The sequence below is a fragment of the Rhineura floridana genome, chromosome 10, assembly GCF_030035675.1.
Source record: "Rhineura floridana isolate rRhiFlo1 chromosome 10, rRhiFlo1.hap2, whole genome shotgun sequence".
Lineage (NCBI taxonomy): Eukaryota > Metazoa > Chordata > Lepidosauria > Squamata > Rhineuridae > Rhineura > Rhineura floridana.
Window position 1 is genome coordinate 13424627 of NC_084489.1, and position 12396 is coordinate 13437022.

General features: G+C 39.1%; 1 protein-coding gene across 4 annotated transcripts in view; it reads right to left on the reverse strand.

Annotated features, from left to right (window-relative positions):
• Window positions 1-6709: 6709 nt before the first annotated feature.
• BBS9 (Bardet-Biedl syndrome 9) overlaps window positions 6710-12396 on the reverse strand; it is a 461803-nt gene continuing 456116 nt past the window's right edge. For 3 of the 4 annotated variants that reach the window (XM_061587183.1, XM_061587182.1, XM_061587176.1), the window contains one exon: window positions 6711-7365. In XM_061587183.1, the coding sequence (XP_061443167.1) occupies window positions 7246-7365 (120 nt within the window). In that variant the 3' untranslated portion in view covers window positions 6711-7245. Of the gene's footprint in view, window positions 7366-12396 lie in introns of all 4 variants that reach the window. The other variant, XM_061587171.1, reaches the window with a different exon arrangement.

Genomic DNA, 12396 nt, shown 5'->3' on the forward strand with positions numbered 1-12396 from the left:
CCTCAACTCCATGCTTCTCCACCACTGCCAATTTTTAAAAACAATTTTAATTTTTCTCTCCACTCCACCCCCTTCTCACTCTCTACCTCCTCCTTCATCACATCCTACCCACCCACAGAGCATGAGGGAAGAGCAATGCTGTGCAGAAGCCCAGTTTAAGGCACATGACTTTCATCCATGAATCAGAGGAGCAGAAAACTTCCCCTGCTCCCCCTCCAAGTAATACCCAAAAGTAATGTTGGAAACATTACAGTAACAGCTCAAAAGCAATGAAGTTACTTCTCTTCCTATTACAATCAAAATATAAAGGAATTACCCACTCGTTCCTCAAAAAAGTAATAAATTACAAGTAATTCATTTTTTCTAACTAATTATTTCCAAGCTCTGAACTATGGATAATAATGACTTAACAAACAAGAAGAGATAAGATATCACCACCATCACTCAGTCACTAGCCAACCTGATCTTAATAGTTAGTTGAGAGTGCCTTTGTGCTGCCAAGTACAACAATCAAATCCTGAACAATCAAGTCAACTAGGAACAAAAGGTGACTTTCCTTTGAAAAGGTAAAGTAAAATGTTTTTATTTAAACTTAAATCAGCTATGCCACAAGTCTCATTCAAGATCCTGCCTCCAATTAGTCTTCTGTGAAAGCAAAAAGTATGTTCATCTTATGCAAATTTCAGAGGCAAATAAATCCACTCCAAAGATGTGTGAAAACGGCTGTTTTGATAAAGAAGATATTTTATTCAGCATAGTACATAAATAATGGAATTTTTCTACTAAAGGTTTAACACGAAAATTATCCACACAGTGTCCTTTGGTCTGTGGAAGTAAATTATTCTTAATATACAACAACAAGAACATCACACATACATCTAATATAGAACCATAGATGACAATGATAAGAAAGCATGGATTATTGAAGTAAAATCTAATATGTTAGACAAGGACATTTATTCCTCTTTGCCTCATACTATTTTGATAGCAAAACAAATCTGTGGGTTTTAATATAGTTCAGGCTTCTTGACAAGATAACAAGTTGACGTTCTATCTACAAAGGAATTCATTTATGTTAGCAACTAATCTAAAATGGAAAGACAGACAACTAAATAGTAATTATAGCAGAATTGACAAACCATTTAATGCTGCATAGTAGCTCTTAAACTTCTCTTCAGCTACCTCCACAACTTAGATAACATCATTCTAGGTGTTTTAATTTAACTGATTTGTGGAATAGGCTCTTTCTGCCATTAAATGACACTCCCCCAATGTATATGCAATTGTACATGCTTAACTGGTCTGTGGATCTAGGGTTGCCAGGTTCAGGGCCTGAGACTGATCCTGTATCTTTAGGAGAAGAGAAAGTCAGCCAAGTGCAGGTGTTTTTGCAACACTGTAATGGGAAGAACCACAAGGTGAAATTCTCCCTTCCACCTGCACAACTTTTAAAGATACAGAAGACCTCTTGGAGGCAGGGCCTGGCAACCAAGAGGTCTTCCATATCTTTAAAAGTTGTGCAGGGGGAAAGGAGAATTCCACCTTGTGGTTTTTCCCATTACAGTGTTGCAAGAACACCTGCACTTGGCTGACTTTCTCTTCTCCTAAAGATACAGGATCAGTCTCAGGCCCTGAGCCTGGCAACCCTAATTGAAATAGGACACTTTTGCTGAAGGATGTAAGTTAGAAAATACTTTTGAAAAATTGTAAAAAGCTAAAACTGTATCTTGTAGAAAGATTAGATTAGCATCTCTGGACTTACAGTCCTGTGCCAACACTTTCTACATTTACATATGCTTATAACAGATTTGACAAAGACAAAGATTTGTTTTGGTACAAGCATCTCATAAAAATGTAACATACTTTTTAAATAAGTTGAAGTTAACATCCATTCTGCATATTTAAAGCTTGTCTGACTGTAAATAAATTTTTTTACATTCTTCTTCCTTACTAAAAAAAATATACTTTGCACACAATTTTTTAAAAAAGATTGTGATCTCTTTATTAGTCATGAAACTGAATTAATATTGCCCCAGAGTCTCGCACCTGACTTAATCAGCAATATTATCTTTGCTGGCTTTAGAAACATGCACTGACATTTGCACAGCTGGCCCTCCAAACCTGGCAAACTGGCTTTTCCTTTTTAATACATCTTTCATTTGGCTTTGCCTTTTTTATTTTTGGCAGTCAAAATAATCACAATGTAAAATATTATGTTTGAGGACATTCTGTTATGTCACTATCTACATTGCAAATGACAATGTTCTTTGAGCTATTTTGCTTTAGTCATGGAAATTCAAAATGGTGTTTGGTCTCCCACTTCAAATGTTTCCTGCCTGTGAAATGAGTCCATGTAGTAAATTGTTCCATCTTACTGAACAAATAAAAGTCCTCCTTGTGTGTTTGCTACTCACAGATTATTAATGGTTAAAGTATATTTTATTTCTTTATAAATACTATAGATTGCAAGACCTGTCCTTGTGGATTGTCCTGATGTGAATGGGAATTCTATAACAGTATAGTGCTCTTAACATAATTTCCATTCATATCATAAACCAGGATTGCACAAAATGCGGCCCTTGGTGTGGCACACCAGCTATGTACTAGCTTTGTGCTTTACAGATTCTATTATCCAGTCCACCTGGAGCTATAAACCAAAGTGCTTCAAATCAAACATCCACAAAACACAACTGGTGTACTAAGTACAACACAGAGGCAACATCTTGTGCACGCCTATCATAAATGGTTGAGAGTAGTAAAGTGTTCCTGATGGATTGTATCCTGAATTTCAATAGAAATTTCACAGCACACATTGCTAACTTTGGTATAATTAAATGTCATGTCTGGAATAAAAGAAAATGAAGCTTGACATATATGTGATAAACTGAGTCTGTTGGTCTGCATGACTTAAGGAACCAGCCAACCTAGTCTGTTTTATGGACATTTGTGCACATCAGAGACAATGACCTAGTTCACAAGTAACACTAAGCAAACCATGGCTTAATCCTGGATACTGTGGCAGTAGCAGGACAAAGGGAGGAGTTCTGTGGCTTTGATCATGATTCTGGGAACCCATGTGTTTCTTCATTGCATTGTTGCAGGTGAACACAGCCAGTGAGGGGCCTTTCCAGGACATAGTTGTGCATGTGACCGCCTGCACCAGTATTTCTCCCACCATTTTACATGCAAATGTGCCTTGCCACTAGACTCAGTTGCCGAGCTGAGGTAGCATTTATATCTTTTCTCGAGTCTGCCAACACTGAATCACATAACCAGAACCACATCATCTGAGGGGTAGATATCCTTTTGCTGAGTGGTGGCAGCTTTAAATGGTTAAACAGCATGGGATATTCATATTTCTGATGCAAATTTAGTTGGACCTTCCTGGTGTTGATAGTGGCTATGGGATAAATTACCCAGTTGCTGCATTATTTGTTCTTGTGTAGAATATGAACTTGAACATAATGGAGGCTGGTGGCTAGGCTTTTAGGCTCTAGGTCAGCCTTTCCCAACCAGTGTGCCTCCAGATTTTGTTGGACCACAACTCTCATCTTTCCTGACCATTGGCAATGCTGGCTGAGGCTGATGGGAGTCGTGGTCCAACAACATCTGGAGGCACACTGGTTGGGAAAGGCTGCTCTAGGTAATGGATTTTTAATTCTGAGAATCCTGTAGCTATGCAAGTATATTCTTTGTGTTTTCATACCATCTTGTGACAATGTTTGGGAAATTTTGCTTTTTGCCAGTTTTTAAAAATACTTTATTTTGTGTTTGAATGTCTAGATTCCAATATTATATATATATATTTGGGGGGTACTATGAGAAATAGGCATGTACCCAATACACTGAGGTCTGAAGAAAAGGTAACTACCATCTTAAAATTGTTGTGATTGCTTTTTAATTTTAAGGGCAAACTAACATTTGCTTGATCCCAGCTTACTGAAAGTGGTGAGCCTAGATCTTGATTGGGAGCAATTCAGTCTGCAGGTGGACTCTTGAGGATGGTATTCTCTCTCTCTCTCTCTCTCTCTCTCTCTCTCTCTCTCTCTCTCTCTCTCTCTCTCTCTCTCTCTCATACACACACAAACACCCCAACCTGCCTACATATAAAAAGCTTGATATCAAGGAGGCGATATTGGAATTCTTCTCTCTGACATGGTGTTTTCAACATGAAGATCATATTTTATATGGAGGAACATTCAGACATGAACTCTTGTAGCCCAGACCCAGATTTACCACATTAGTGGGAATTACATCAATGTAACTGACTTCTTTTCTACCCTGATTCCACTTGTTCTTTCCTCTACAGCTTGGGCAGCGTAGGGGAGCATTTTTGGATTTGGTTACTAATTCTATTTTTTACTGGTACTTCTCTGAATACTGACCTAATTCTTCTGAAAACAATGAAGCTTAAAATTCTAAAGAAGTTGCTCAAGAAGAAATCAAACACCACTATCATTTTAAAATAAAGTGACCACAGGAGTGCCATCACATGCAACAATAAAGAACTGCAAAATAGGACATTTTATCAGAGTTATTGGGAAGAGAACTTTAACTGAGCACAAAAGAGGGTTTGAGAATTGTGTTTAAAGTTTAAGTAAAAGACCTTAGGGAATTGATTAATTCCCCCTGGATTTCAGTGGTTCCTGAAACAGGGAAAGGGACACACACACATGTACATTCCTTTAATAGACAACAGGTCCGTTTGTATTTCATAAGGGTTTCCAACTTTCTCCTTCTGCAGGAAAATGCATAGGAGGGAATGTAAGATAAAATCTGGGTCCTACCCACACAACAACATGATGAGGCCCTCACCATTAAATACATATTAAATTATGACAGCCTTCTTAAACCAAAGATCCAGCAGCAAAAAAGAGAACAAAAAGCATCTAAATAGATATGACCCACTAATAAAACCTTGCCTAAAGTGTGTTGATGTTATAATCCAAACCATTCTCCTACATCAGAATGAGATCTGGGGCCAATGCTAAACTGTGGCTTCCTATCCAAAAGTTACAATGTTGCACAAATTAACACTATGCAAATCTGCATCACTTATTTGGGCTTAGTGCTAAATACAAAGGCCTCTATGAACAGAGAAATAGGAATATAAAGATGATCAACTGGCAGTCAAGACTCTAAAGCTACAATGTGAGTTACCAGAAAAAAGCAGGAGAGATACAACTTTACTATATAGCATTATTTCAGTAGAATACTATATCAACTGCAGCAAATAGGCTATGCCTAACGCTGATCTGACTGTACACAAACAGGAAGTGGACACAAGGAGATAAGAACAGCACATTCAAAACAAGCAAATTACAGACAGGATGAGACAGAAATGCTTTCTCCTCCAATATTCCCAGGATGAAGAGAACTTCACAAAGAAGCAAATGAATTGGAATTATGACTTATTCTGCAGAAGAGAAAATTCTGCAATGAGAAAGGGCAGTCATTTACTTTTCACAGGACCCCAAATGGAAGGACATGTCAGTGACACTGGGCTTGATCAAACCAGAGTAAATAACATTTAAGTCCCATTTATTTCAGTGGGAGAGTTAAGTATGTGCTTATCTCTCTCATATAAAATCAATGGGGCTTAAAACTGATTAACGGGCTGGATTCTGCCCACAGCATTTTAGGCCTTGGTAACCATATCTGCTCACTCTGGGGTGGGGTGGGTGCCACTTATCTTTGCACCCAGGCATAAATACTTTCAGTGGCCTGTTTATTTTAGAAATCTTTGCATTTCTGATCATTCCAATTACAGTGTCTTTGAAGTGAATTATAAATAAGTGTAAGAATTTTCAACAGAGCTATATTATAGGGGAGGAAATAAGACTATAATTTTTTTGCAGAAAATTAAGAAAACTTAGTCTTAAAGATATGTGACTGGAAGACTGTGAGATTATTTCTGTCCACAGAATCAAACTAGGAAATTACTGTGGATTAGCTATGGGGTAAACAGGAAATGGTTATCTTTTATCAAAACTATAAACAGTGGAGAATTAACAATCTCCAAGAGAGACAAGGATATATGCCAAAACAAATGTTGCTTTTATCCATTTGTCCCACTGGCTTGCAGCACTTGCAAGCACGGCATACCTATGGTTACTAACATTCACATTTCCTTGCTGTTTCAAATGCATGGGATGCTGGACAATTTGCCAACCCAGCCAACAGAACGTACTAAGATATCTGGATTTTTTTTTTAAAAAAATGTATGTATTCCCATTAGGAAGGCTAAGAGAATTCATGTTACATATACCGCCAAATAAGTGGCAATTTTGTATTTTGATGTGGTGCAACGACTAGACCAAAACAAAAAGAGAAGTATATGCTTTGGAGCATGTAGTGTTGGAGCCAGGCATGAATTATTTTCAGACAATGATATACGTCTGTGAATTAATATTATTTTCATCTTGATTTCATTAGTGCATTCACATGCTTTCTTCTGGTGTGTATCATCGTATACAAAACTCTAAATATTAGAGCTGGAGCCCTAAAATCCAGAGTGGTATGAAATCTGCTAATGCAAAGACTAACATTTTAGGATTGGCTCCTGGAAGTTTTGACTGGCAAACTTGTGCAACCAAGTTACATAGCTAAAATCAAATCCATCCTCTTTGAATCTGCCTAGCAAGATGCCATGTATATATATATATATATATATATCACATTTGGAATTCTGTAAATATATAGTCAAGGCATAAATGAATTATTAAACTACCGGTAGTCTCATTTTTAGATCCTGGGACTCAGGACATCCAAAAACACAGGGGTTGAAGATTTTACTCTCAAGAATAATATCACTCAAGATCAAATTTGTAAATCAGAGGGGAGGTGGAAAAGGGAAATATGACCTATTATTGAGGATATTCAGTGGTAAACATAGTTCAGGAGCTTAGAGCAAAAAGGGAGATGGTTATCTTTTATTGAAGCTGTAACATTAGGGCAAAATTAACAACCCTGATGTCAGATATGGTATAAAAGGCCTTAAAAATCAGATATACGTAAAACTGTGTGTGTGTGTGGATTTCATAGTTTGTAAAAAGTCTGATCAATCATTAGAATTTCTAGATAGGACTGATAATTACCCATGAATATATGATTTCTGTTTGATAAATGGTCCAGAACTTGGTAAAGAGAAAGCATGTCAAAATAAGGGAAAGCCAATGCCTGAATGCAACTGGAAGTATTTTGCACTGTTAGTGGACTTCCTTCTTGAGGTTGGTTGTGCTCAGTTCAGAGGAAAACAAATTGTTCCTGCTGGATTATAAATACACAGATTTTAAAAATCCTCCTGAGGCTTCTCTTGTGCTTTTCATGGCTGTTCTGCTTCCTGTAATTCATCCTGTGGCAAATCTAGAGAGAAAGAAAGAAAAAGGAAGATAGTGACAAAATGTGGTTATACCTAGCAGCCTTGATGTTAGTACCTTGCAATTCTGTCACTTGCCAAACTCCTGTGTATCACCAAAGACAATACTTTCCAGTACTTTAATTTCCTGGTATTCCTCTACTTTGCAAATTACAGAGACACTTCAGTCCTTCTATTGCTTTTGATCAAGTATACCTAACCTTAGAAGAGATAAGAGAATGGATAAATTTTCAAGAGACATATTTTAAAAGTATTATGCCTTTATAGCTGACACTTTGGGAAAACTATCTCTAACAACTTATTTGTCAGGGAGACGGTTTCTTTAAAATTACCTCTCTATTAATTCCACTCTTTAAGAATGTCAACAGTGCAAAAGGGGGGAATAATAAAGTTGCCTTTGGAAGAGAAACTGGAAACTATAAATTGTGAATAGCTCAATTTAGATTTTAATTCCCATGTCCTAATCTTATCTGCCAATTTTTTGTTCTTAAGAATTTGAGTACACGAGAAAGTGGCTGAGTGTGTCGTTAAGAAATTGAATAAACTTTACCCAAGATCTAGAGCCAGAGAGAGATGCAAAGAACCTCGAAGGCTAACAGAGAGCAGCAGCTCAGTGGAAAAACACTGGGGTGACACAAAAGACCAAAGCAATGAAGTGTCAGCAACGGCATTAATTCCCTCAGGGTCTGTGGGGCTCTTTTCTCTGAAGCGTCTGCTTTCCAAAATACAATTAAAAGGACCATGTGGAAAGTTGGGCTGGATAGGCAAAGGTCAGCTTGCTATGGACCTCCTTTTGTTCTGTGCTGTTAGCACATGCTGAGGTCCTGCAGGGATCACCATAAGATGCTGTCTCATTTAATAACTTCATTAATGGGCAAAAAGAGGGAGTCAAGCAGCATGTTAATTAAAAGGGTAGATTATAATAAACTGAGAAGAACCACAAATACTAATCAAGAGAATGTGCATGCACACACAGTTGCTTGTGGTGAGGGGATCAGTTTGAAATCTAGAAATCAATTATTTATTGGAAATGCCCTTATTTAATTTATTCAGCTATTTCTTTACTCCAGTGGTATCCTGCTTTGCTGTTGTCACCAAAGTAACTAAAATAATGCTACAATATGAAGCTACACAAGCTCAACTATAAAATTATTCACCAATAGGCAAAAAACCTTGCAGTTTAAGAACATACCTATAGCCAGATGTCCTACATGTTACCAAATTCTTCCAAGCTACACAGGAAATGGATTGGACTGTGAAAGACCAACCCAAATTGTGTTTGCATTTTGACCAATTTGTAGGGCAGTCCAATATCTCAGAGAGGAGGTCAGGTCTCCTGCTCCCCTGGTGCATTCACTATAGCTGCCCAATTTCCCTGCTTTTTAAAATTTGATAGAAATATCTGTTGGCTATAGGTAGGTTGTTTAACTGCAAGGTTTTTTGCCAATTAGTGAATTTCTCTCATTTTTAATCCGGAAAGTAAGAAATGGGATCCTGTGCAAGTTTGCTGAGAATGGATCAATCATTTGCATGCTTACTGAGTTAAGTGGGATTTACTTCCCTGCAATCATGCTTAGGATATGTGAAACTGACTACAGGGGATGGGGAGGGAAGGAAGTGGAATGGCAGGGGTAGGGGAGGAGGAGGGAGGGGAGGAGAACGGCAGGTTTCATCATTTGCATGTTCATTGAATTCAGTGGGATTTATTCCCGTGCAATCATGCTTAGGATAACTAAAACTGACCATGGGGGGGGAGAAGAGGGAAGGAGAGAGGGCAGGGGAGGAGGAAGAAGGAAGATGGGAGAGGAGGAAGGAGGGAGGAAGGGAGAGGAGAGGGGAAGGAAAAGAAAGGCAGGGCTGAGCATTTGCATGCTTTTTGAGTTCAATGAGATTTACTCCCATGCAATCATGGTTAGGATAGGTAAAACTGACCATGGGGAAGGAGTAGGGGAGGGGGGAGTAGAAGGAGGGAGAGAAGGGGGAAGGAGAGGATTGGAAGGGGAGGGGGGAGGGGCAAAGGAAGGGGAAAGTAAGGGGCAAAAGGGAGGTGATGGGAGAGAGGAGGAAGGGATGGCAGGTTTGATCATTTGCATGCTTACTTAGTTCAATGGGATTTACTCCTTTGCAATCATGCTTAAGATAGGTAACACTGACCATGGGGGAAGGAGGAGGAGGGGATTGGGAAAGGGGGGAGGGAGGGAGGGGGAGAGGGAGGGAGGGGCAAAGGAAGGGGGAGGGAAGGGACAAGAAGAAGGGGCAGGAGAAGGGAAGGGCAGGTTTGATCAATTGCATGCTTTTTGAGTTCAGTCAGATTTACTCCTGTACAATCATGCTTAGGATAGGTGAAACTGACTTGGGGGAGGAGCAGGGGGGGAGGCGAGCAGGGAGGGGAGGGGAGGAGAGCAGGGAGGGGAGGGGAGGAGATTCGGTGGGTGGGCACTGGGCAGAGGGTAAGCCCCTTTCCTTTCCAAAAGGAAAACATTGTGAACAATATTGTTTTTCAGCATTTCCCCCAGCTTTTTACTCTACAGTAAGCACATGTAGGGCTCATCCACATGGCGATTTAGTGTGTGTCTGTTGCTAGTTGCATTTCCTTGTAATTTGCATGGTCTACATGAAATTGCAGGCAAGGAGAAGCTATAACACAGTTTTCTCATTTAAATTCATATTAATCCAATCTAATTATAATGCAAAAAAGAAAGGAAAGACCATCTCAGCTGCACAATGCTCCTCCTTGTAGGTGCTTTGCTTTGATTATTTGTTTTTTAGAGTGCGGGCTCTCTTTTAATGCCCCATTACCCGCTCCTTCTCTGTCTGCCACCCACAAAAGCTGCTGCAGCCGCTGCCTACTTTGCCTTTTCACTCACTCCCCCTGCCGCCATCCATCTATGGTTGGACAATAGAGAAGGGGTTTTTTTTGGTCAGTTTCATTTTTTGTTAATTTCACACTGAGTGGCACTCCTGGCTTCAGCCTTGAACAGAGGGAGTAAACATGTAAAATTAGAGGGTGCAGCCACAAGGAAAGTGACATCCTTCACAGAGGAATGCCTACTAGCGTGAATGGAAAAGAACAGATTTAAAGCTACCAAGCACGGACCTTGCAAATCTATCACAACAGGAAAAGCAGCATCTTTAGTACAAAGGTATGCTTCCGTGTAGTTAGTGAAAGGTTTTGAGAGTTGCTAGGAGATGCCCTGTTCCCCTCACAGAGCTTCAATCAGAGTGGTTGGCTGTTAAACCACTCTGGTCACTGGAGCTCTGTCAGGGGAACAGGCGTCTCCTCTCAGCACCCTCCACAAACTATACTTGCATTTTCACTTTTGGGAATCCCATTCTAAAAGTAGATTCAGGAACCATTTTTTATCCTGAAGAATGTGATATTATCACCTCACAACAAGATTCCTGTGCAAACAGGCCACTGGAAGGATTCAACATGCACACCAGAACACAGATTAATGCAAACCCTTTAAAGTCTTATGTTTGAGGCTTGCCCATGTTCAGCCTGACAACCAAATTTCACACTGATCATACAAAGATTGCTCCAATAGTAGGCTCTTTAATGCTACTTATGCATTGCTTTTCTCCATGCAAAATTAACATGGTAGTTCCATATACATGTCACATAGTGCTACCAGTTTTGTTTGCCTTCTCCTAGCCGCGTGAGAAAGAAAAAAACAGTTCTAAGAACCTTCTTGTAAATAAATTTATTTCCATGCCCTACATGATGGCCATAATTACAGGAAACAAACTGTATATAGTTATGGATAAGCTATCTCACTGCAAGTTAGCAACTTTCCCAGCATCCTTAAGCTACAATTATAACAACAATATGATAATTGTGATCCTCTAAAAATGCATCTATTGTTCATAAGGTTCATAATCACTTAACAACAACAATACTCTTAGGGGAAAGGCCCTAGCTTCCGTTTTCTTTACCTATAATCTTTCTCCCATGAACAGATGCCAAAAATGTTTCTCAGAGATTTCAGGAAAGGAACAAAATATAATACCATTTGAGGACAGATGAACAATACTGATATTAGTTTCTCAACCTACAGTTTGAAGTAAAGGGGGGGGGAAACAAGCAAAATGTAAAACATTTATTTGCAATTTAATATACAGAGTGGCTGTATACTATAGACAGCATGGATTTTTCACATTCTGCAATGTTAAATTGAAAATACCCCCCATGCCATTCTGATGCTTCCCATAAGCTCATTTCAAAACAAAACATTACAAAACTGATAATCCTGAACTCAGAAACACTTGCTTAACATCCTCTAAATTTTCATAGCAATACACAAAACAGTCAAAGAGAACAGAGACTTCAAAATCTAAAAAGAGAGGGGGAAAAACCCAGGGCCCTTTTGAATTTTTTTCTGTCAGACTTCTCATAATCTGTGGAAATTCATTAAAAATCAGCCACGTTCACAGAGTACCTGTAATCCTATTACTGACTTTGCCCCATAGCCTGACCTTCATCTTCTGCTGTTTAAAAGTTAAAAAAAAAATGCCTGGCTGATTTTTAATTAATATATTTTACACTGAACTGAATGATAATGTTGGGCATGTTCAGTAAAAACCAACTGTCAGTATTCTAAAAGCCAGACTCACAGCTGTTTGGCTTGCCTAATCAGGGGGCCACACCCACACCAGACTGTGATTTCACTTTAGACAGTCATGGCTTCCCCCACAGAATCCTGAGAAGTGTAGTTTTTGAAAGGTGCTGAGAGGAGACTCCTATTTCACTGACAGAGCTCAAGTGGCCAGACTGGTTTAACAGTCAGCTTCTCTGACTGAAGGTCTGTAAGGGGAACAGGGCATCTCCTAGCAACTCTCAGCACCCTTCACTAACTACACTTCCCAGGATTCTTTGAGAGAAGCCATGACTGTCCAAAGTGAAATAAAGGCCTGGTGTGGATGTGGCCAGGGACAGCTTTGGTTTACATTTGGGTAGAAGTCTACATGTGCTTGCTATAGAATAAAAAGGTGGGGGAAATGCTGAAAAGCAATGATAC